The sequence below is a fragment of the Mytilus californianus genome, unplaced genomic scaffold, assembly GCF_021869535.1.
Source record: "Mytilus californianus isolate M0D057914Y unplaced genomic scaffold, xbMytCali1.0.p SCAF_3, whole genome shotgun sequence".
Taxonomy (NCBI): Eukaryota; Metazoa; Mollusca; class Bivalvia; order Mytilida; family Mytilidae; genus Mytilus; species Mytilus californianus.
Window position 1 is genome coordinate 16,732,677 of NW_026262679.1, and position 27,805 is coordinate 16,760,481.

Sequence of the window (27,805 nt, forward strand, 5' to 3'; positions counted from 1 at the left end):
TTAACCATTTTGTAAAAATCTTTGAAATTAAAGACTCAGAAAGATTTAATCTTTCCGCAATATCATAATTAAGCAAACCTAGTCTGTTTTTCATTTTAGTAAGAACCATTTCTCCTTTAGCAGTGAATCTTTTTTCACATTCCTTAGATAAGGGTTTTTTATATTGTAGTTTGTGTGATACCACATATTTATATCCTCTCCGATAGCGTACCATTTAACTTTAGTTTCAATGATTTTGTATATAGCATTTAAACTGCAACAGTATGAAAACCTGTGTAAAATTATATTTTTGAAAAACTTTTGCATATGTAGAAGCAACTTTTGTTCCCATGCAAAAACTCTTGCGCTCCGGTCAGAATATTCCTTGGACGATTTTGTTGATATGTCATATGCAAAACTACCTATATTTGTATCACAGATTTCAGTACATACATATTTAATACATGCATATTGACTTGTACCTAGCGAAAATACAAACAGGAAAAGTAAACGTATAATTTTCTCTACTGTGAAACAGATAACTTAAAGGAAATATTGTCAAAATTGTGACATTGAAAATACTTCCTTTATTACAATTTGAAATCATTTAACAAAAGATAACCTGTTGAGGGTTATGATATTACATAACATTAGTTTATGATTTAAATGTCAATGTCATACACCTGACAAATGATATTTTTATCCAAGATTGGGTAGATCAGATTAAATGAGATGATTAAATATTTTATTTCTATAGCTTCTGACACAAAAACGAAAAACTGAGTAAACAAATTGGATATTTATTATGATAGAAATCATTATATTCATTATTATAGCACTGTGTGTTATAGGGTGGCTTCGGAGTCAAAACGATGACAATTCCAGTGAAATAAAGGTAAGTTTCAGTTATCTGAATTTAATATATTTGTGTCCTCGTCTGACTGATTGTAGTGTTAAAATATAATATATAAATATAAAAAAATATTGGTCAAATCATAATGATATTAAAAATTTATCATTTATATCTGACTGAAAAATATAAGTAGCGTATTCAAAGATGTCACAATCATGGAAATAGAACAGAATTGTGGCAACTATAATTTGAACATATCGATCCGTGGTCATCTACCGGTGACACATATTTTTCGCAACCAAAGGTCAACCAAATCAATGTGGCGTCCGTTAAACGTTCAGATTTATACTTTTAACTTTGATATTAAAAACCCTTGGCTCGATGACTTTCTTATGAGCAACAACGCTCTACCAAAGAAAACATGAAATAAAACGAAAGCTTTGGAATATTGTACCAACTTAAAGATATATGCTATATATGCAGGCGCTGTTGACATTTTGCTAAATAGAAACGGAATGTTCCCAATAGGAAAGCTGCAATCAATCCAGGCATTCTATCCTAAATCCTAAATCACCTCCGGGTGCGGGATTTTCTCGCTGCGTTGAAGACCCATTGGTGGCCTTCGGCTGTTATCTGCTCTTTGGTCGGGTTGTTGTCTCTCTGACATATTCCCCATTTCCATTCTCAATTTTATCTCTTATTAAATTGGCTTGAAAAGGAAATTTGGCTTAGTATATGTAAGATTGTGAGTATCCAGTCAACCCCATCATATGCATATAGAACACAATATGTCTAGTAAGATATAGTGTTATAAAGAAAAGTAATATTTGGACTTTTGGTACATTAAAACTCATTAAAGATAAAGTTAACATCGATAGTATTACTCTCATGATAAGAAATGTAACAGTTAATTTATGTCTGTCCAAACACTTTTAGGGATTGTGAAAAACAAAAATTGCTATCCACAGTAATTTGTGGACTGTTGCAGTGATTTACGGCGTTGTCACAGTCAAAAACTATTTGTTACAGTCTTTCCAAAAGTTGTGGCAGTTGTATAATGTTTGTCCCAACCTTTTAATAGTTGGGACAGTCGAAATTTGTTTTTATCAACTTTTCAGACGTTGATGCAGTCAAAAAATGTTTGCTACAACGTATTTAGAGTTTAGATAGTTGTAAAATGTGTGTTACAACTTTTTAAAGGTTGTAACAGTCACTAAATGTTTATTACAACGTTTTAAAGGTTGCCACAGTCGTTAAATGTTTAAAGTTAACATTTAATAGGTTGTTACAGTCGGTAAATGTTTAATACAAATATTTTAGCGTCACGGTTGCAGCCGTTAAAAAAACATTTCACGTCTCACCGTTTAAAGGTTTGGAATAGTTGTGAAATGACCCATCGTTTATATTGTTGTTATCATCTATTGTGGGTTTGTTTTGTTTTTTATTTATTTATTTATTTTTGCGATCTTTGTTTGTCTTTTTGTCGACGGTTTTCCGTTTATTGCGATGGCATTGTTTGTTCATATCTACTTGTATTGTGAGTTTGACGATCCTTTAGGTATCTTATCTTTTATTCTGCCTATTCAGAGTCTTTCATAACTAGCTTCATCATATTAGAAGCCTCCGTTTAAAAAAGAGGTTTAAAATTATTGCAGAAGATGCTATTAGTAATGCATTCATAAAAATTTACATTTAAAATAGTTTTGATAAATTATGCGGAAGTGAAAATGTTGCGTCGCTGTAATTAAAATATATTTAATGAATATGACTACCTATACAGTACAGCATACTAACTTGTTTTATTTGAATTGCTATCCATCAGGGACATTTTTCGATGAGCATTAATCAAATCTGTCAAGTTGTATCAAAAACGGAAAAATATTCTTCACCGTAAACGATTTACTTTATTTTTGGTTGTTTTCCTGTCGGCAGAACGGCCGGCCGGCAAACTACATTTTACACAATATATATCGTAGAAGAAAAGCTACAGATGTTAGACCACAACATAAGCTGAGCTGGAAATTGCATTCGGTAAGTATAAATGAACAATATCTTAAAGCATGTGTATCATGATCATGGATCCAAGATTTTGAAGGAAAAATGTGCACATTTTCTTTACAAGTGTTGTAGACCTGGAGATATAAAGGTAGTCTAAGTAGTTGAGTTAGGGAAGATCTTCTTTTGCTCAATTGGTTAGAGCGCTGCTTTTAGATCCCGAGATTGAGGGTTCGAATCCCGCTAGTACCACCCATGGATTTTCACATCATTGGCGCTGCGAGCAAGTACTACTTGTACAAACAAGAATATATAGGTGCCTGGCAGTTTGATATGGTCATGTGTGGATGACCGTGACATATCTAGGTGGAACTGGCCAGAGGATTTCCGAGTAGATGTCTCGGGGTTGTACCTGCGAGTTGCTCGGATGGATGGTACGCAGCCCGAAAAGGGGGAAGAGTGTTGTAGACCTGGAGATATAAAGGTAGTCTAACTAGTTGAGTTAGGGAAGATCTTCTTTGGCTCAATTGGTTAGAGCGCTGCCTTTAGATCCCGAGATTGAGGGTTCGAATCCCGCTAGTACCATCCATGGATTTTCACATCACAGGTATGAATCGACGTTCTATATCGCCGCACTCCTGCATCATCATGTTCCAAGGCAAAGTTAGGATTTGGGCTTGTGAAAAGTTAATGCATCATTGAAATGCATGTATGACCCCCTTTCCCCACCCCCTTTTTAAAGTTCATGTGGACCCTTTAACTAAAATTGCTGCGATTTCACCTCAAAATTTACTCTGAGTACAGACAAACCTGTACATCTGGAAAAGTTTTATGGCATAGCATGCCCTAGATAAATAAAATTCATATGCATTGTAGATTTTAGAAAATTTAAAACTTAACTGGACTTTGCAGTGCACTTTTTTCGTCCCTGCAGAAGATGATAGAATTAACAAACTGTTGAGTTTCACTTCATATGGTCCACTCAGATACACAGTTTAAATCTCCAATTATTGTCAGGTATTTATTGTCCATCTATTGTCCATGTCAATCAATACAGTTCACTTCAATTATTACCTGTGGGGAAGTTCGCAAACCTCTTTCACAAGTTAGTTTATTTTGCACCTTCTGAAGGAATGAAAAAAAGTGCACTGCATAATCCTGCTAAGTTTTTCATTTTCTAAATTATAAAATATATTTGAATTTTAATTATCTGGGGCATGCTATGCCTTAACACTTTTGCAGATACACAGCTTTGTCTGTACTCAGAGTAAATTTTGAGGTGGAAATGCAGCCATTTTAGCCAAAAGGACCACATGAACCATAACTTATGCAGATTCCTTTTTTTTTAGTTTGCCCTTCAAAAAACTCATTTTAGCATGATTAGATGAAAATGAAAATAGGAAAATCATCAACAGTTCATGGCGCAAGTACAGATACAGTATAATAGAAATAGAATATTAACAGTCCCTATATCATGTACATGCACACCAGACTATCATGACTATATATACATGTATGTGTGGATCTAACATGGCAAATTCTTACCTGTGATCTTTGGGAGGGTGTTGGTGTGTGACAAAACATGAAATCTCATTTGCTAAAGGACCTGTGACCTATGAAAATGTTCATATGAAACCAAAAATCAGATCAGTTTAGAACAAAAAAGATTGTTAAAAGTCACCTATGGCTAGTGACCTCAGGCAATTTTTGAACTTGACCTTGTGACTTAAGTGTGGTACCCTACTACTCCATAATTGTTTTACTTCTTTTTAATCCCTTATCCATTTCACATACATCACCCAAATGGTGACAAGGGATTAGAAAAAAAGTCATTCTTGATCTTCATCGTTTTACTGTTAAACACTTTTCATGTGGGGCATTCGATTGGTTTGGTTGTGCGGGATGGCCTATTATAGGACCTATACATATTGTATGTTAATGTATTGTTAACTGTCTCGGACTAAATTTGCATGAAATATTTGTCACTGGATTTTTAATAACCAACAATCAACCAATCTTCACATGTATGTATTAATACGATGGTTCACAATAATATTAATCGACAAAATGAAACAATATTATATAATTATTAAATCAACTTTCCTGAAACAATGCACAGTGTCATAACAGTTGCCCTTTAAGAAGGTTGATTAAACAAAATGTGTTATCTCAGATGGTGCCATTGAAACAAAAAACATATATGGTTTGGCGATATCTGGCCACAGCTTTTATTCATAATATAGATTCATATGATATATATATATATATAGATAGATAGATGTATATGTATATGTAGATAGATATATGGTTGGTTACCCGAAGATAATATGGCAACCTTGCTGCAAAATGCAGATAGATAGATAGATATATATGAAAATGTAAAGATGCACCGTGGGATACACTGGTGCTTTAAATTTAGAAAACACCGTGAGATACACAAGTGTAGTCTGTATTACCCAAAAGCCTAAAATTTTATAGTTAACATTAAGATTCTATGCAGCGAATTCTACCATTACTGGGAATCTATTTATGATGCTCAAAGTTCAAATAAAAGTCACTTTTCTCAACCGCAAACAAATTAACATCATCAGTCAAATCTGTATTACCACTGTCACCGACAAAAACCTGAAAAAAAAATACAAAAGAGCAGTATCTCGTACAAAAAAAAAAGGAGTGGGAGGGCGGGTTTTCAATTTTACCGCTTACGAAATTTAAACAGCTTGCTTGCTGCGATGAAATTCTGTAAAGGACTAAATTACGTCACAGAATATAACGTCACTCATGTTAGGTAAATCTAAAACATGAAACACAATCCGTCAGTGGCCCCAGCGATAACTGAATTTAAGTCTATTTACTTAAATTCCATTATCTCAGATGGTGCCATTAAAACAAAATACATTTATGGTTTGGCGATATCTGGCCACAGCTTTTATTCATAATATAGATTCATATGATATATATATATATATAGATAGATAGATGTATATGTATATGTAGATAGATATATGGTTGGTTACCCGAAGATAATATGGCAACCTTGCTGCAAAATGCAGATAGATAGATAGATATATATGAAAATGTAAAGATGCACCGTGGGATACACTGGTGCTTTAAATTTAGAAAACACCGTGGAATACACAAGTGTAGTCTGTATTATCCAAAAACCTAAAATTTCATAGTTAACATTAAGATTCTATGCAGCGAATTCTGCCACATTGACGGAGGAAAACAGAGACTCTGTCAACCGCCATAAAAAGGGCGGTTCGCTGCAAAGCTGTGAACCAGATATGAGATAACTACAGATAGATAGATAGCTATTTCTATTCAAAGTACAACTTGGTACATATATATGTTAAATAATCTATATGATGTTTTGTGAACAACTGTTCAAAAACATATTTACCTACACAGATAAAAATACTAACCAAAACTACACCAAACCATAAGATAGTTGATTGTATTTGTATACCATAAAATATAGTATATTATAGTATATCATCAAATATATATTCAAGATGTTTATCAATTCATTTCATAAGCATGTTAAGGGTGACAAGTGAAAAACATCCAGTTGAAAAATTTCTGGTCTGATCGGAAATCATAATATTTTATGTAGCAACCCTGACAGCTAATTATAAAGGCAATAAAATAGTTGTATATTCTATAGCAACACAAGTCCATGCTTTGCAATAACCTGGTCAAATTTGAGACCATACTTACTTAAGAACTGATAAACCGCATAATCCATCTGATCATGTTCTTCATTTCATTGTGCAAAAATCCCTCTCTAGAACTACCTGTGTCATTACCTGCTACATGTTTTATTAAGAAATATGGTGGATCCTCATAGTTTCATGATCTGAGTTAACTTTTAACATGCTTGACAATCATGCCACCACAAAGATTCATTTCCGTGCCTAGACCTAAGTCAACCCCATCTGGAGGATGTCGGTCTGCTACAAAATCATACTTACTATTGAGGATTCTACTATCCAAACATTAAAGCTAATAGGATCTCCTACAATTCTTGTACAGCAAATAGCTACATGGAAGTATATGTTACATATGTTATACCAATACAATTTAAAGCATAATTAATCGAGAAAAATAATAATTCTTCTGTAACCCCTGTCTTAAGTTGTCAGCATTGGATCTCCGACCCTTTAATAGTCCTCAAAAACAATTGAAAAGACAGCTTCAAACACACTGAATTCATACCAAGTTTAGCCAACAACAAGATAAGGAAATATTTGCTAGACTTCAGCATGACTCTGGTTAAGGTAAATGTAAAGGCCTGGAGTGTTTAATACCTTCTTAAAAACTGACAAACCTCAAATTTTTTTTGACACATCTGTTAAATTTTCCTAAAAAAATATCCAAAACTAGTAAAAGTAATGTCACAATTTTTGTTGAGAGAGATACAAAATGTACAAGTAAGCAATACCTTAACAATTCGTAGAGAGAGATAGGAAATGTATCTTTTAAACATTAAAACAATTAGAGATCTGAACTCATGAAAAAAGAAAGACTGTCCTCTCTGATACATCTGTATGTACTGGGTGCTGTGGAACTTACAATTAAACGGTTACTAAAGGTCTGAAATAACAGTAATAAAACCCGTGGGGTTATAGCAGGATAAACATCTGCAGTTGGGACCAAGCATCTGAAGCGATCCACCTAAAAACCAGAAATGGCTTCAGCCATAATGAAAAATTTGTACCAGAACAGTGATAATGAATGTCATACTAAACTCCCAAATATATGAACTAAAATAAAAATTCATACAAGGCTAACATAGGCCAGAGGCTCCAGACTTGGAACAGGTACTAAATTGCGGAGGGGTTAAACAAGTTATTTAAAATCTCAACCAAATGCAGAACAAACAAACACACAGCAATACGCACGATAAAAATCACACAGTTTAAAGAAGTCCGAGTCCAATATCAGAATAGGAAAGAAAACAAACAAAACAAAAATTGAAAAATGACGACATTACTTAAATCAACAATGGACTACTAACATTACTGACATGCCAGCTCCAGACCTCAATTTAACTGTTCGAAAGATTATGTCTTCATTATATGAAATATCTAGCACCATCCCTCCAATGGGGGTTTAGTATCATATCATCATAACATATATTAGAGGAACAAAACCCATATCAACCAGCAACTGGTTTAAGAATAAATGAGTTTTTGTCCGATGCAAAGACTGTGCAAGTGAATCAATATTGAAGCCAAAATATGCCATTTTTTATGCAGGCAACAGTATTCCTTCTTTATAATTTTGCTTTAATGTTTAGTTAGCTTTTGAGGTAAACTGACATTTTGTACTTTGTAAAGTATATTACCATAAAAGATTGGATGGGAAATACCTGAATGTGTAAGATGTCTATGTAGAAGTGAATTTCTTATAATGTAATAAAACTGCCCATAAATACAAGGCAAGAAGAACTGGATCAACTCAGGCAAATGCAAATTTCAAAGAATGAATATGAGGACCTGTATATTAGAGTCTAAATCCATGTAAGAAGAAACAAACATTTAGTATAACAGCAGCAACCACTCTCTGTCTCGTCTTGGGTTTGAACCAGGTTGCCCAAATGAAAACTTATTTCCATTTGAGGTCTAGGTGACCTGAAACTTGGATTATCATAAGAAGGCCTAGATTATGCAAGGTAAACATGGTAAATGTCTCCTGTTAGGACAACCAACAAGTTATAAAGGATGACCTGTGTTACACAAAAAAAAAAACACAAACAAGCTGCTTAACAACATCTAGGTACCCTCATAATTAAAAGCATAACATTTCAAATTAGTCCCAGTGTTCATGCTAACTGAAATTCAACCTGTACTATAATTTTCATTAATAAATATCATCCATAATTTGGAATCAACAGTAGCCAAGCAACCAGTAGGGCCAATGGTTTTATGCAAATGAAATTGTTGTCATAATGCTTCCAGCCTAAAATTAACAAAGCTTGGCACCACAATGTACAGCGTAAGATACTCATCTATTTGAGCAACTCCTAGAATCTTCCAGGATGAAGATTACAATAAATTCTAGTATATATATAAATTAAAGCTGTTGTCGACACCTAAATACTAAAGATTTTTAACTGGTTTGGAGCAGACTGCAAGACAAGCTGTAAATAATTACTTAAATTGTACTAGTTTGTGCTAATATTACATGTACATACATGTATATATCCTCGCTTATCTGCGTCTGACAATTTACACAAAACTCTGTAATAGTCTCATTTTAAAAATGTTTACAAGATAAAACCATTTTGGCCCCTATTTTCCCTTAAATATATAAAAAAAAAAAAAATTAAAAATAATGAAAATTTCCCACACACCTGAGACTGGTTGGTAGGGTTTGGGCAAACAGAAATATTTGCAGTCTGTCCTAAAATAGTGATCAATAAATATACACTTCTATGAATTTTGTCCTTTATAATTGTGGTACTTTATTGCAACATCTGTATTCATGCAGTACATGCATATCGATTTGTAATATTCAGATTATGTATCAAGATAAATAATATTATATTAGTCAATAGTGTTCTCCATTACAAATCATATGTCACAAATCATATGATAATATACAAAACAACATTTAAAAGTTTCACATGTAATATATTTATAATAATATATAATTGTAACCTTATATTTAAGAATTGTTTTTTATTTCTAACGCATGATGTGGCATCCCCTATAAATTGTAGAAATAACACATTCAGCAATAGTTTGTGGATTTAAGTTTAGAAACTGAGATATAATCATTACACAAATCTTTTAAATCTAAACCATAAGATTGGAAAAAAAAAAAAAGTTGCCTTAATCTTTATACATATGTTTGTTATTGTTAGAATCACATGTACAAAATGTACATGAAGGGGTTTAACTTAAAAGTAATATACTGCTTTTGTAAATCTGATGATTACCTGGTAAATTATCAACTGTGAACTGGAACATACTAATGCAGAGCTCTGGGGGTTTGCATAAATGACGTCTGATGATGATCCAATGTACAAATGTATGTGACCTAAAGGAGTTGAGTTAGTGGCGTGATGAGTCGTGAATCCAGTTCAGTCTAGTGACCCATTTGTAAAAACTGGTGTGTCAATGTTGTCTATGTCTCTGGTCCAACTGTTACAACCCTGGTGGTGTTCTGTGGCAGAGCAAGGTCGCACTTTTCGCTTTCTAACTGATCTTCCCAACATTGTGCTACAACTCAACAAAAAGTAAATATTAGTTCCACCATGCTACAGCATTGACATAACAAAATCAAATGACTGTACAAAGAAACAATAACAATAAAAATATCAAGTATACTCCTAGTTGTGTCGAAGATAGTTACAATAATTTAAAAAAAAAATTAATTTAAAATTAGTATATATACATGATATATATATTTATTAATTCTTAAATCCATAGTCAGTTGATAGTGACATAGTGTAATATTTGTATATAATTAAGTTATTACAACAATAATTTAAGCTGTGGCCTGTTGATGACATTATGACTAAATTTGTGATTTATCTGAACTATTCATACCATATCGACCTAGTCTAGGCTAGAGAGTAGTAGCAACTATACATGTCACTGTGATGACTGATGTGATAGACTCGACACTGACAGTTTTTAGTAACAAGTGTGTAGGTACACGCAAAATTTATAGCAGGATATATACAGATAATGATATATGTTTGCTTAAATCCACCAGCAAGCTAACATTTAGACATGACGATTTTTGGCTACTGCTTCTTAACTCCGGGCATGGTCTATGTGCAAGATTTCCAAGATTTTTGTTTATTTGTATCGAAAGTTGAACTTCCGGTTACGAACCTGGGTCCTTTCGCCCCAAAGGGTACGTCCCTTTTACACCTTTGTACGTTCATATCCTTTCATGGAATATTTGCTGTATATGTGCTATGAAAGATCTAGATACACAATTACCGATGTATACCCTTTTAAGGAAAATTTAATTATAATTCGGGAGTTCATCAGATAACGCCTACCCCACAACACATAAACATTAAAGACACGTTACTAACCTGCATGATCTGTTACAGCGCAAATACAATTGTTAGGCCACAGGAGTTTGAAATCCTAGCAATAACGGTGTAAAAATATGCCAAACTCGACTATCACAGTAGTCGTCATATATATATATCTATGAGTACCTTAATATCAGTATCAGGCAGACTATATACATGCATCTAATTTGATGTAGAAATACAATGACGAAATCATTATTATAATCTGCAAATCTTAGGACAATAATGCATCTTATTACTCATATTTGTAAAAATTAAATAATTTATAAAAATGAAAACGAATAATGGGACCAATCTCTTTCAGTCTTTGCATGTGCTCTCCACGTGGCGATGAAATTCCTGATGGAATATGGTAAAAAAAAATGACGATCGATAAAATGAATTCTTTCTAAGATTACTTCTAATAAACATTGGAAGCATGAGGCAGGTTATAACCATACAATACAAACACTACTTTATCATTTACAAGATACTACTTTTCATTTTTTCAATTTTACCGCTTACGAAATTTAAACAGCTTGCGTGCTGCGATGAAATTCTGTAAAGGACTAAATTACGTCACAGAATATAACGTCACTCATGTTAGGTAAATCTAAAACATGAAACACAATTTAATTGTTTCATCATGTACTTATGGATTCATATTGAACAAAAGGTTGTGGAGGTTGCATCTTTTCTCAAAATGAATAATACAATGAATAAAATATTTTATCATGTTAATTGCAAGGTGGTTTTCAGTTAAAAAGAAATACAAAACATAATTTTAAAGTTAGCATCATAGCTGTTTTCTTTTTGACCTAGCATGGAATATAAAATCACTAAATACTTTAAACCTGAACAATATATGCTTACTTGTCCTAAAAATGTTTGTACTAAATACACATGCTAGAATTCATGTATAGAAACCAAAATGTATATATATTTTTATGAGAACTCTGTCAGTTTTATATAGGTTGTGCCCTGTTAGCATGGTTAGTCAAAATCCATTTATGCCTTTTTACTTGTTTGGGTTTTTGGGCTGCTGTCTCTTTGGCATATAACAAACATCTCCTTTTACTCATGTTTTGGATATTGGCATGGATGGTCATCCACATCAACAAATATGTAACATGTATAATGTCATCTAGTTATAACATTTGAGTGTCTTTTTATTTATTCCATCATTAAAGGACTTTCTGTTCATGAGTCATATATTTGTCTACATGTGTTTTGGTTACTTTTTTGTTGGGTTGATGTATCATTGATATATATCCCACATTTCCTTCATGGTCATTCACATTTAATTGCATATTGTTTGCCTTTTTACATGGTTACTGTTTATCTATAATTATTTTATGTTTATTATTGACTATGTGAAAAACAAACAAAAAAATCTATCTGTAAGCATATTTTTTTATGTAAACATAAGATAAACTAAGATTTCATGAAGTTCAAAATATTTTTTATATATAAAGTATTAATTAACAAGTTATTTGTTACAAAATTTACTTAGTTAACTGCATTGTATGTCTCAGAGTTTTGTTTAAAAATACCTATTATTCAAATTCAAAATAGAATTCATTACCATGCAATTGTGACATTAGAATAGGTAATAATCAAGATGTTAACACTCAGTCTGGATAGGTAATAATATACATAATATACGTAATAAACAGATTAAGACACAATAGTTAATTGCCTTGGGGGTGAATTTAAAACTGTCATGGGTATTGAAGATGATTTTATAATGATGTTCACAAATTTTAATTGTCCTCTTCAAAAATCCCATGTTTTTCTAAATCAAATTACAAAATATATATAATAATAACAGCAGAAAAGCAATGAAATTATTGAATCCCATGTAATTCCGCACATTTTGGTTATATACATGACACTGTAGGTCTAAGGAGAGGCGGCGGCGGATTTGCAAATGAGTGTTTTGCAAATTAAAAGTGTCCAGTGTTTGTGGATAAATATTCAAAATAAATTAAAATTTAAGAAAAATATGAAACAACAGGATATAATTTTATTCTGGTATTGTGGATATAAAAAATGCAGATTTTAAAAGTTATCTGAGTATTGATTTATCAACATAAAATTGGGTAAATAACTAAAATAAAACAAAGAAAGTGTTGTCTGGGCTGCAAAGCATTATTTAATACAAGCTGTAATAGGTAAAAAGTATACGGGTAACACAAAAGATGTCAATTTAAACTCAAGGTTTACTACTAAATTTAAGAAGGAAATGTTAGCTATTTTAGTTTGCTTAAAACATTAACAGGAGACTTAAGCTTGGGAACAGTATATATATGTTCCTGGTTAACATTAGGACAAAGATTCTACGTTTATCTCAAAAAAGTTTATTCATTATATGCACTTGACAAAGGGAACGTCTATATAGCATAGTAACAGTGCATTTATTTCTGTTTTTTTTTTTCATCCCTTAAACTTTTCTCTGTTGTAATTTATTTCATATTAACATGATCAAAAGCAATCACCTGTTGTGTTTTAGAGAGAAATAACTATGTCTGACTTTAAAGAATTGATGAAAACAAGTATGGTGTTAGCCTCAATTAGACAGTAACCCTTCAATGAAAGTACACAGTAAGAAATCATGAATATAGAAAAAAAAGACAATATCTTTTAGAATTTAGACACCCATAAAAGGTTTGATTCTTCGTGTTATATGGGACTTATAAATTCAATTGTACAAGTCCTAGAAATGTGTTGCCAATCAAATAAGAATTGCTAGTTTTCTTCTAGGTAAATACAGTTATTGTAATTGAAATTTCTTCTAGGTACCGTATATAGTATTAGATCAGTTACAATATTACAGTACTTTATTCTCAATGTATATATTTTTTTTTGTAGAATTCATATTGGTTTGAGCATGATTCCCAGTTTTTAGAATATGAAGCCTGCTTCATACATGTATGCACTTTGATGCATAGGAATATAGATGTCACTGAGTCACTCTAATAGCTGCAAATTGTGAAACAGTGGAATAATTCATAATTTTGTGGAATAGTGCTTACAGCATTATGCCATCATGATGATGTGATGTTCGGAATAAATTGGACAAGAAGAAAATTGTGAATTGAACAAATAGCAAACTTACAATTTGTAAGGAGGACCACATTACTGGATGACTGTGAATACCTTGGATAAATATTCATTTGAAATATCATTAATGAATTTGGAATAACATGAATAATGAGAATTCATAGTTTCAGTGAATCTTTATTTGTTGAATTTAGACTAGAGTTTTCTCATTTGCAATCATACCACATCTTCTTATTTTTAAATTAAAGTGTTCAAGTGTTCAAATTTAAGAACCTACTTCCATTGGTCTGGACCAAAAAAAACTAATGTCAACAATAACAATTTAATATCAACAACCTTGATATAACAATATTAAACAGAACTTTCAATGCATTTAAATAATTAAATAGTGCAAAAGTCGTAACTTCACTACTAACCGTGTATTGAAATAAGCCCCGCCTCCCTACTAACCTAATATGGAATATACACGGTCTCCACGCGGACGCTTTTAACCAATCATATTCCTAGAAATTTATAGGAGGTAAGATAATAGACATTCTCGAAAACTTATTGACAGTGACGCTTACACCTATGCCTAGGACAACTGGTAACCTTTTTAGGTGGGGTCATCTCAAGGTGTACAGTGAGCACAGGCATTTATAAATATATATATATATATGATTTACACTTTAAATACTGTATAAAAAAATATTTTCAATGATTTGTTGATTTATTGGCTCTGCTTAGAAGCTGAGAATTGACCGATCTTCATATAATTTAAAAAAAAAAGGGGGCTTGGCTTTGTGTAAATTAGTAGAACTTTCCACAAAAAATCAGGATTCTACTTCGTCAAAATCATCTCTCAATAACGCCGATTAATTTTTTCAATCGTGAAAATGGAAGCCATTGTAGGGATGACCCGCGCTGTCAACTTAGCTCTTGCAAACCGATAAATGTATCCACTTGGCATAATTACGATCCTTACATGACAGTTGTGTTTTAAAAAACAAATGTATTTACTAGCTATAAAGCATCTCGTGTACTTTTAGGCCTTTTGTCAACTAAAAACTATTGTCTGGTTGGTTGTCAGGGGGAAATTTTGAAAGTTAATAAAAACATTAAAACAAATCTATTTAAGACTAAACATTTGCAGAGGTTGAAGAATAATTAATATAACCTTGATTGTTTTTTTTTTCAGTTATGCATTTTTAAGATCCACTTATAAAGTCATGGACTGTTTGTATGAATCCAAGGAGGAGTTGTGAACAACATTTGTCCCACTTTTTTTATACATTTCATAAATAAAATAATTAATATGCCTAAATTTTTCACTAAAAAATGAGTGAAAGAAAGTAAAACAAAATACAACTAAGAAATACACTTCCAGTTTAAACATTTGAAATAGCACGAAGTTTTTCTTATTTTATTCAAACACACTTACTCTGTTAGAAAGGTATTTCACTTAACCCATATATTTTCTGTTTTGGTACTGTGAATGTGTAATGTTATTATATCAAAATGTAGCCTAAATATATAAAAAAAAAATAATGGATCTGAAGCGAGACTGATGCATCAATATTTTTGATTTATACGTATTCAGGACAAAACAGTCAACTCAAACACGCTTGAACGTAAAAAGGTGTACCCCATTTCTCTTTTGATAAGATGAATACCCATTTTGGTTATTTTACCTCAAAAACTACATGAAATTTAATTTACTGCTTGAAAAAGATCAATCAGTATAATTCGACAATTCATGAATACCAAATGGATAATCAGTCATTTAAAATATATAACAATTTGGATAATGAGAATTTCTAGTTTCAGTGAAATTTACAGTGCATCACATCTGAAGTTAATGCTAGCATTGCAATTTTTAACTACCTACAGGGGGTGTTAAAAGACCCTGACTACCCATGAGGGTCTCTCGCGGTCCGTCACTAATGTTTAGTGTTAAATGACAGCTTGCTGTACTTAAAGTCTGAATGTACATGTATATTAATAATAGTCTAAATTACTGGCATTTTATAATGGTCAAGCATATTAAACAATACATGTACTTTAAACTATCATTTTATTGTCCCGCCTGCAATAAAAGTTGGAAGTATGCAAGAAATAGGTATTTTAATCTGGCAGCGGCAACTGTGTAAACTATTTGTATAAAGCTTTACATTTAAGAAGCTAAAATAGAAGCTGATTTGGTCTGACCTGGATACTTCTTATCGTGTATTCAGATAGCTGAATATGTTCTATAGTTTCCGTTGGTCTTTGTCCATTGCACTTGACCTTATTTTCATGGATCAATGATTGCTTGAAAAAAATTACCGTTGTTTGAACAGTGAAATACTCTCTTATAATAAGTAATTGGATAAATTTATTTGGTATATGGGTATCTTGCAAGGTTTACATGACTGTCAGGTAGAGTTCACCTGACCTTGACTTCATTTCACGGATCAGTGATTAAGGTTATTTTAGTTACATTGTCAAGTCCGTTTCTCAGATACTATAAGCAGTAGGAATGGTAGGTCAACTACATTTGGTCTATGAAATGATTGTAAGGTGTATATGTCTGACTGACAGGTTTCATCAGACTTTGACCTCAATGTCATGGTTCATTGAACAATGTGTAGTTTTTGTGGATTGGTCTATTTCCCAATGTTTCTCAGATGCTATAAGCTATAGGATCACTATTTTTGGCATACTGAATAATCGTAAGGTGTACAAGTTTGATCGGCAGGTTTCTTCTGACCATGCCCTCATTTTCATGGTTCATTGGACAATGTTTAGTTTTCATGGTTTGGATGTTTGGTCTTCATGGTCTATTTCTCAGATACTATAAACCACTAAAATTCGGGTATGAAATGTCAGATTGTAAGATGTACATCATCTGTTTGGCATGGTTAATTTTACCGTAACTTCATTTTCATGGATTATTGATAATGTAAAGTTTATGTGATACTTGTAGTAAAACCTTCATATTACATTCAACATAAATTCAATTATACATGTAGGTAAAGCAGCCGTGACATTTCAGCGTGTGCACCATTGTTTTCATCACCATTGATCATGTTGATTATAGCTGCTTTTTGTTAACAAAAGTCAGACAATTATTAACAAGTGTTAACATTCATTTGATAATATTGTAGTCTTGTATAATGTAAAATAACCAGAATAAGGAAATGTGGTATGATTTTCGATGAGACAATCATCAACCGTAGACCAAGTGATGTAATTGGTAGTAACTATAGACTATATGATAAACAGCAACAAACAAAAGCCATTACAAACAATGAAAAATAAGCCTGTGTCAGGGTGGTCCAACCCACCATATTAGCATAAAAGAAAAATATTCATAGAAAACTGATTGATACAAAAAAAAATATTGAGAACTAAAGAACCATATATGACTACCAACATTTTAAGAGGTCGCCAGTTGGAGACAAAATTTAATAAAAGTTAGGTCAGTTAAGCATGATGTCTCCCATTTTTATCATTTTTATAGGCCCATTGGTGACAAATGTATTATGGTTTACCAAAGTTCGTTATATGTGATCAAATATTTTCATGCTTCTGCCCTCATGCCTGTTTTTCTACAGATCCATTTTTTTTTGCTTTTGAATACATGCCTTCTATATATCCCAATATATTTTTGCAACAATTTCAATATACACAATTAGCATGACAAGGGCGTACATGTATTATGTACTATTAGTGAGCTATTTGTTTTAATTTAATTTTAATATTGATGGGTGGAAGCATACTTTTGGGGTTTCAATTTGCTTTTTTCTGAAAACTTCTAGCAAAAGAAAAATAATAACCAGAAATAAAAAAAAAAAAAAAAAAAATGATAAAAAAGTGGTTTCAGGAGGGAGGATGAGAATTGGAATTTTCTTTTTGTGGCTGAACAATTAGAATTAAACTATCTTGCTTATTCATGGTAAATACACAATGTTACAACTATGTTTGTACATTATACATATAGCATGGCGAAAATCTTATGAACTACAAATAAACTAAAACATGATAATAAAATGGTGAACTTGAGTAAACTGGCTTCTATGATGAGACATCAATCCAACAACAACAACAAATCATAATTTAGAGGTTAACATATATATATATATGTATAAGTATGTCTAAACAAGTGACAACTCTACGACAGATTCATCCATTGGATCACCAGTGAAGGTGTTACACGGCTGAAAACACATATTATATTCATAATTACTCTGAATATCAGCACAAAAATGTTCAATCTGCAAACAAAAAACAAAAAGAGTCATGAAAATTTTAACCTGTGATTTTTTTTTATAAGATCATAATAAATAAAATAATGTGGTACTTGTTTGCAAACTAGACAATTTTTCACCCGAGACCCAATGACATAGAAGTTAGCAACTGAACTGGCAAATTTGATGAGGTCAGAATATTTATTTCCAACATATAGTCAGCCATATTATATATTTTCACTCAGACCAGGGCCAGAATACTTATTTTTAGTCCATCCTTATATAACACAAAAACTACTCTCCTCCCCCTCTTTCACCTCAGAATCAACCTTTCACCCCTAAACATGTTAACGTAAATTAACTTTTGTGGGATACACATACAACTTCAAACAAATAGATCAGTCAAAATGAAGACTAAAACTAAAATTCTATTAATATGGAAATACCATTTATACTGTCAAGGGTGGATCCGGTCCAGGGTCCAAGCGAAGATGAATGTTATTATCCAAAATGCGTAGTGAGTCAAAAATGTTTGTACGATTTCATAAATAATTTTTTTTTTTCTAAGGCGCACCTGGTAATACTGTTTCCATCACTGGTTGAAGATGAATATAATCAGAATAATAGACCCATTTGCCTGATTTATGTGACCATTTTAAAATTTCCATTACAAGGTAAAATTGTTAGTTTTCTATCTACAGGTAGAAAGATAGTTTATATCAAGATAAGACAAGCATTTATATGATTAAATAAATGTTTTGGGTAAACGTCAGTATGACATCAACTGAAACTACAAAATCACAAAAAGACATCTGAGGTCAGTCTGTAGATTTCAACAAGACCAGAGTCTAAAGAATTAATACAATAAACTCTAAACCGTGGTGTGAATAAATAAAAGAAGATTTGATTTCCTTTTCTGAACGAATGCGAGTCTTCTTGTTTTGAAAAGTTTTACTTTCACTGACGCTAGTTATTGTGTCGGTCTTATACAGTACGTCCATCCATTTATAAATACATTTTTACAAAATATGTATGATAAATTGGTTGAGAAAATCCGATGAAAATATAAATTAACTCGAGTGATAATATTTTTGCCTCAATAATGCCATGTGAAGTGTTATTTATTAAGACACTTAAACTTCAAATAGACCACTCGGTACAGTAAACAGTACAAAGTCGAGTCAATATTAAACTTAACTAAAGTATTCAAAAAGAAAATACGGTAAAATAAAATAAATTGAATTTAAATAGATTTAAGAATATTTTTGTTTTTCCATAGCTGCAAAAGATGCGTTAAATGTTCATCATAGCTTTGACTTTTCTATACATAAATCAAAATGGTTAATACGACAATATTTATAATTTTGTAGGAACAAAAATGTGGTCCCAAATACAAGCTTAAAAACAATCAAATGATTTCTATAAGTGTCCATGCCTTATGAAATAAGCCCTCGGGAATAAGCAGTTTTAAGTTTGACAAGTGTGTATATTCCCGCTGGGTTTACAGTATATTGACTGTTATTATGAAGTAATGTGATTCGTAAAACTACGGGTATTGGAGATAACATTGCATGCATGAATGATTTCACAACTAACTTATAAAAATTTAAAATTTGTCATCTTGATAGTTTTGAAAAGTGTCAACTGTTACAGTTAAAGATACATTTGGTTACAAATATATTAGGAAACATTTTTCGATTTATCTGACAGGTGTACAAATGTATGTAGTATTAGATGCGTATAAAACAGTCCCGTGTGAAATTGAAGGTATCTAGTGCTGGTTCAGAATTTTTTCGAAGAGATGAGATGAAATGGAGTGTTCAATAAGTTAAATTAATAAATTAAACACATTTACCTAATAAGCGGGGAATACCAAAATGTTCAGCGGCAAATATTTCAATATACTTTTTTTTTACAATCAGTTTCTATTTAAATTAATGTATAAAATGGGTGTGACAGTTGTGTCTTTTTTGTAACAACCTACTTATATTGCACACGGTGAAATTGTTTTACAAATAAGTTAACCTTTCCCGGACTATCAGAAATTTTGTCTCCGTGACTTTTAAGTCAATTGAATATCAATGTTTGGAAGTTGCGACACTTATACATTAGCTATGGCTATATAATGGTTGTAGCAATCATATTTTTACTGTAACAACCTTTTCGGCGTTTAAACAGTTTATTTATGACTGTTGAAACGTTTTTCGAGTTGGGACAGTTGTAAATCAACTGTCTCAACTTTGAAATAGTTAAAACAGTCCTTTAATGATTTTTTACAGCTATTTCTAGCGTTGTTGCAATCGATTTATGTTAGAGACAATACTTTAAAAGTTGGAACAGTTACAAAAATACTGCAGCAGTGAAATTTAACAACTGTTACAACTTTAACAAATATAATCAGTCGTAGAACGGCTGTTACTGGTATGGACAGTTGTTTTTTCGTCCAGTAGTGTGCATATAGAACACTATATTTCTAGTATATTTATAGTGTTTTAAAGAAAAGTAATATTTTGACTTTTGGTACATGAAAACTCATAAAAGATAAAGTTAACATCGATAGTATTACTCTCATGATAAGACATGTATTACCCAAACTAACTGTCTTAACATTTGGATCTATTTTCTGTGTACCTTATCATTTGTTTTTCTAGGTAACGTCTATTGAGGATGATGGTTCAATGCACACACATGCACATGAAAGACAGAATAGAGTAAGAAAATAAAAATATAAAAGTTTACATTAGTTAAACCGTATGTGTATGAAATATTGCCATACGGAAATCAGGCTCATTGTATGTACAATTGATTCTCAAAATGATATATAACACCCCAAATTCATTCTTGCAAATTTAATTTTTTTTATTAAATATATGATTATGTAGTTTCAAATGATATTGATGTTCGCTATAATTTTAAATTTCTTTAGTCAACAAAGAAAATTTGCATTATTTAAATAAATAAAAGTCAATGATTGCAGCCCTAATATTTTCTATGGAACAATATAACATCTTATTAATTGATGCAATGCAATATGTACTATTGATTCCTCAAACAAATACATATACAGCATGGTGAAATCCTTATATCAATTTTCCACAGGGTACTGAAAGAGAATACTATAATTTATAAATTTGTTTTTTTTTTTTTTTTTTTTTAAATGTTTCTCTTTTTTAAAATTAACGATCCTAATTGATAATGGTAGTAAAGATTACTAAACATTTTATAGGATAATAAAGGTGACACGAATCCGAGACCACAAATTGGGAACAACGACGAAAATTTATTACAGCATACGAACAGAGTAACTCATTTACATCAACACAATTATTTAGACCACCGTGTTGTCAACAACAACTTATACGTAAATGCATCCAGGACAGACGACACAAAGAACAATACAGCAATTATCCGTAAACCACGAACTACAAAGTATGTTATGTATGATACTGAACGACTTCGATGTTTTGTTTCTAGAAAAGATACACTTCTTAAAAAGGTGAGATATTATTCAAGACATTTAAAGAGGATTTTTTATTCCGGCAAAAAATAAGTTAATCAATTTATTTCGTTACACATTCGCGTGTATATACATGTACATTTAAACGTTGAATGACCTTAAATGAAAGTAACACTTTATCTTTTACTTTTGTTTTGGCCAGGTTCTACAGAGCCATATAAATAAAAGTTATTAAAGTACGCTCTCATTTAATGTGAGTGCCAAAGAGAAAACAACACATTAAGTTGCCTTATTTAAGTCTTTTATTTCCCCCCTTTAACGGGAGAATGTGACATAATATATAAAAAAAAAATCAATCCGTCAAACATTCATTGAATTGTACGTATAAATAAGAAGATGTGGTATGAGTGTCTATGAGACAACTATCCGTCCAAGTCACAATGTGTAAAAAGTAAACAATTATAGGTCAAAGTACGGCCTTCAACACGGAGAATTGGCTCACACCGAACAGCAAGCTATAAAGGGCCCCAAAATGACTAGTGTAAAACAGGAAAACCAAGGGTTTAATCTATATAAAAAACGAGAAACGAGAAACAGTTTTGAACCACTCCAACAACCGACAGCCACTGAACAACAGGACAACCTTCACCCTAACCTGAAAAGGTGGTGTAACATTACAACATAAAAAGACACACAATAAAATATCAATTGAAATGGCTTAACTCGATCAAAAAGACATACACAAAAACAAGTAAATATACACTAAACGAATAAGTTTGATCAATGACACAATATAAATAAAAAAGATTTATCAATGTCAAAAAGACAACTTTAACCTAGGACAAAATGGCATTAAATAAAGTAACGTACACAGGTATATTTAAATATAATTTTGTTGTTAGGAGTACAGAACAAAATAAATTTGTTTTTCAGCACGAGTACAGAAGTTAAAATTTATCGTCATACTAAATAATTATCAAAGGTGGTACATATTAAAAATAGTAAGATGAGATATAACACAAAATAAGTAAACATTGAATAACAGAAAATGCATTACAAATTGTTTAGTGAATACCATTCGCACAACAACAAAACACGAACATTCATTTCTTACCGTTGTCACAATTGTGTTGATGATACTGTTATTATAACAGATTTGTTTTACACATAAAAGATGGATGTTGTAAGGTATTTCTCAGACTAAACAAACTTTTAGGATGATTGTGATCAATTGGATGTTTGACTATATAGAACTGTTTTTAGAAATACGAAAGACTCAATATTTACTGCAATGGAAATGTTGACAAAATTATCCGCGATTTTTCACAAAATTATGCTTAAAAAGTCGGATATACTTTCAATTAATGTATTTTTGTGAATATTTTTGGTACATATGATAGCTATATATTAATAAAAACTTGTTTTTACACCTAAATTCCATAAAGAAATTAATGCATCTATGAAATTTAATAAATTAGTGGAGAAACTCGATAAAATGAAATGTCCTTTTTCAGAAAAAAAAAAATAATAAAAACACTGTAAAATATACAATGAATAGTTAAATGTTACAATTTGCAATGAACAATGATACTAAAAATTGTATTGTTCTTTAACAGGCGGAGGAAATAGACACAGCAACTAAATGCGATATATACTTAGAAATAAGATACGAAGAGAAACCATACACATACACATCAAAGACTTTGAAGGTAAATTGTCACATGTAGGAAATTATTGTAAATACAAAACATGTTTGAGAAGGACATTTTAAATGACAATTAAATCATGATATAACTTTCATTCATTATTAATATTCACAATATCACAACTTACCGCGTTCTTGGAATTTCTAACACTAGTGTGGTTTATTTTGTATTAAAAAAGTGTCAACACTTAGGAAAGATACAAAGGAGACATTCATTTCACATACTTCAAAGAGAAACTGATAGCACCGTGGTAAAAGAAAACAGACAACAAAAAGATAAAATTAAACACTTCACATGCAACATGAACCCAACCAAATACTTGGGGTGATCCCTGGTGATCTGTAAGGGTTAGAAGATTCTGCTCCACCTGTGGCACTCGTCGTGTTTTTCATGTTAATTACAAAAGCTGTGCTTAGTCTCAATGGTTATATCACAATCGCAGATAAGATGACGGGTGTGTGATGAAGACAATTGGAACATATCCGTGTTCGTCTGTTATACAGATTTTCAATGACGGTCAACCAACTAGTGATGGCGTCTGTAAAATTTGGAAGGGTGTTTAATTAATCGGAATCCTTAGTAATAGGGAGGGTTGATCGCTTAGAAACATAGTAGTTCTTTATATTATTTATGGCCTTGGTGAACTGGTGTCTCATTATCAACTATATGCATGTACCATCTCCGTTGTCCGTATGAGTGTTATGAATGCATGCTACTGTTAACTTGTTTAGTGGAATTGTATGATTATATGTACTCTTGTAGAATTACAGTCTTAAACAGGAAGACATGGTAAGTTAAACCTTTTCGCACACTTTATATTTGAATCTTTTATTCTGACCTCAAAATTTAACGATCTAATTACAGTGTTGAATTGGTAACTTTTTAGAATAAGTTTATTTAAAGGATCGATAAGTTTACCAGGATCGTTTCTAAATTTCTGGGCACGGTAAACAATATTGCCGTAAAAATGAGGATGTGCAATCCCATTTGAAATAAGTTTTCTACAGGTACAACCAAACTTCAAAACCAAATCTTTATATCCGTGGAAGAATTTAGTAAAGGTTTTAAGTAATTTGTAGTAACGAAATCCCTGGCTTAATAATTTATCAGTTATTCATAGATTACGTTCGTTAAAATCAAAAACGTCACACTGTGATTCATAACAGTACAAAAACAAGTCTGCTATTAAAGGGGCGCAATTAGTGCCCATAGGAATACATACAACCTGTCGATAAACTTTGTTGCCGAAACGTACATAAATATTATCAAGGAGAAAATGTATGTCAACAAATATAAATCTGAGATAAACGACTCTAAGATTCATTTGCATTGTTGTCTAATGCTTAACATTGCTAATCAAATCGACCTCCTGGAAAAGTCGAATATTCCGATTTTCCTTGTATCGCTATTTGTTGGGTAAACCTGAGTAAAGTTAACGTTTTGAACAATTTATAAATTCAATGTCATTAATATATCAATGCTTTATGTAGCAGGAGATGTTTGTTTATGTGCTTTATATTGTTTCTCTTTGTCCTGAGTTCATGCCGTTTCGACTGAATAAAACACCGTATTTGTTAATACCTTGACTTATAATATCTGAACTGACGTCCGTATACTGTCTTCTGGATAACTTAGGTTCCATCACAAAGCCTGATCATCTGATATCAAGAAATTGGATTAAGATTTTTTTTTAAAATTCATTCCAATGTCTATCATAGACGAGCTCTGCATGTTGTTACCATTGTGAAAAACGGAGGCAACCAACGTATTTATTTAAAAAATATATTTTTATCTAAAAGCTTTTTTTTAGTAAACTAAGGCATATGGTTGGGAGTTCATTTCTGAGGTAGATGTATGTTTGTTCAGTATATCTGTAGGACTCAAATCTATGGCTGGTTCCAAATCTATGGCAGATTCCTAATCTATGGCAAATATGACGTTACAAACGCCAAACAAATCAAATCTATGGTAGATTTTTGTTTTCTCCAAATCTATGGCAGATTTAGGAATTAGGTAATTTTCCGGGAAAAAGAGTAACATATAACGTCACAATAAAATAACGCCATATAAGTGGTCGCCGACAGTAAAGTTGTTGGCTCTCCAAACTTTCCCGAAGTCTTGTGTTTAAAATACTCAGGAAAACACTTTCCGTTTCCCTCTAGAACAATTTGCCGATGGTTTGAATGAAGATGTGATCTTTTATCCATAGGAGGGACACTCATTAATTTACCGTCCGAATCCCGCGATCAAGAAAGGCACAGCTGTTTTTAGTAGTGGATATTTTTTAGGAATGGAGTTATAGTAAATATTTTAGCGTCTACGGCTGGCAAAGTATTTAAAGTGAGAAAATGAAATTACAGGATACCACCTTGACTTAGATCGTCACCAGTTAAAAAAAGATTGATTAACGCTGAAATAAATATTATGTGAAAAGTCAAACTGTTTAAATTGTTTTTTTTTATAAAAAAACTGCTTTCTTGTTTGTTAAGGGACTTCCATTTTTCTAGTTGTTTTAATTAATGGATTAAACAGGTACCATGCACCGATTAGGAAATGCTTATTTTTCCGGGGAAGATAATTGTAATCCCGATTTCTGTATAATGGTATATCACTTCTACACTTTTTTATGGTTGACATCACGATTTGGTTGACCATTATGGAATTTTTATTTCACAAATGTTTATAGACATGCTCTCGTTGTCGTACATTTCAACTTATTTAAGACAAGTCAGTGATTGTATGTGTACTGCCTTGCTCTACATTTGCACAAAATCTGCCATAGGTTTGGAAACAACAAAAATCCGCCATAGATTAGGAAATTACAAAACTTGCCATAGATTAGGATTTAAAAAAATCTGCCATAGATTTGGGATGGCATGACGTCATATTTACCATAAATTTGGAATCTGCCATAGATCTGGAACCCACCATAGATTTGAGTCCTACGTATCTATAAAATTCAAGTTACTAGAAGCGATTAATGCATGCAGATGGTTGGAAAACCCCTTGTCCAGTGTAAATATGCCATGCAGTTACAATTGGTTTTCCGTATTGCGCGATATTGTCAGTTCTAGTAAACATGCAGATGTATATCCAGGAATCCATAATAAAAGGGTTAAATTGTTATCTGTTCAGCTGAAGATTGACAGATTGAACGCGTACTTTAGAATATCATTTAACATGCATTATTAATAAGTCAAACAGAGAACGGCTATGGGTATGCAGACAAATTGTCAAACTGCGGACTGAATTTTGATGCGTGATCCAGTCCGCAAACGTTTTGCATAGAACTATTCACATATAGAAATACATTTTCTTTAAATACAGCCAATGGTCACTAAATATTCTCAATTGGTTTGGACTTGTGTAGAATTTGGTGTTCATGGCATATCGTCCGTAGTACAACGATTTAGAGCGTGATATATTCTAATAAATATTGACGAAAACTGTATGTTAACTTGTATATTTGGGAGACCTTCAGATTGACGTATATCACAAACTTCTTTTCTAAATTGATAATATTATGAAATAATCGTAAGATTTACCTCTGATAAAACGACGTAGGTTAAATATATAAGATAGTTATTGATCTAATTTTAATAAGATAAATTTACCTTACCTAATTGTCCAATATTTTAAAATAAGTTTTGTCCAGCTGAACACATTCTTTTATTTCCTTGCTTTTCAAGAATTAACTATTTCATATCTTATTAGCTTTAAAATATCAAAATTGAACAGTCAGATATAAATACATTTCCCCTAAAGTGGATCTGAATAAACATACTGTTACATTACGTGTTATATGTTGTTTATGCACAGGATATATTACATCTACCTTATTTATTTATTTATTTGTTTTTATACACTTATTTTAAAACAGGATGTTACTCCTTCCGATGAATCTAGACGCTTGATAGGTAAACGAAGAATTGAATCTGACGATGATTCAGATACGGAAAGCAACGAATTGTCTCCTCCAAAAATACCAAAAACTGTAAAGGAAACTAAAAATGGTGGACTCCAAGATAAGAAGGAAAATGAAATGGAAACAGAGGCCGATAAGTATTTTTGTGATATTTGTGGATTTTATGAGGATGATAATGATGACAATAAAGGTCCCTGGGTAAATTGTGCCTACCAGTATGAAGATTTATCATGTTGTATGTACACAGCGCATGTAAATTGTCTAGATTTGCATGAATATCCTCAAAACTTTCTGTGTTCGGAACATAACGAATAGTTTATAGGTTAATGGATGTGTTCTCTAAAGTTTCAGTACTCATCTTTATATTAATTCAAACCTCTAAAACACAAAAAAAGATTTCTTACGAAGAAGTTAATTTTGAGAAGTTGTAAGGATAATTTCAGGTATAAAAGAAAAGGAAAAGGAGGAATATGTTCATTGGCAGCAATAAAATTGATACTGTTTGTTGTACTGTTACTTTCAACGAAAAAATGGTAATGTGAAGTATATATCAATAAAACTGTAAATCAAGAAATAAA

General features: G+C 31.8%; 1 protein-coding gene and 1 long non-coding RNA gene across 5 annotated transcripts; one reads left to right on the forward strand and one right to left on the reverse strand.

Annotated features, from left to right (window-relative positions):
• The first annotated feature begins 670 nt into the window (after window positions 1-670).
• Window positions 671-27,805, forward strand: LOC127734016 (uncharacterized). 3 transcript variants are annotated; one of them, XM_052243556.1, is made up of 7 exons: window positions 673-874; window positions 18,708-18,813; window positions 20,791-20,850; window positions 21,366-21,635; window positions 23,213-23,305; window positions 24,065-24,091; window positions 27,183-27,805. In XM_052243556.1, exons 3-7 carry the CDS (start codon window positions 20,818-20,820, stop codon window positions 27,540-27,542), a joined length of 783 nt encoding a protein of 260 aa, XP_052099516.1. In that variant the 5' UTR covers window positions 673-874; window positions 18,708-18,813; window positions 20,791-20,817; the 3' UTR covers window positions 27,543-27,805. The 3 variants fall into 3 exon arrangements, with proteins under 3 accessions (XP_052099515.1, XP_052099514.1, XP_052099516.1); XM_052243554.1 differs by lacking the exon at window positions 18,708-18,813 and having other exon boundaries at window positions 672-874; XM_052243555.1 differs by lacking the exons at window positions 18,708-18,813; window positions 20,791-20,850 and having other exon boundaries at window positions 671-874.
• On the reverse strand, window positions 4,840-11,113 carry LOC127734017 (uncharacterized). Of its 2 annotated transcripts, XR_007997355.1 has the most exons (3): window positions 10,387-11,113; window positions 9,774-10,056; window positions 4,840-6,783 (listed from the first exon to the last, which is right to left on the reverse strand). It is a non-coding gene; the product is annotated as an uncharacterized LOC127734017 (long non-coding RNA). The 2 variants fall into 2 exon arrangements; XR_007997354.1 differs by having other exon boundaries at window positions 5,726-10,056.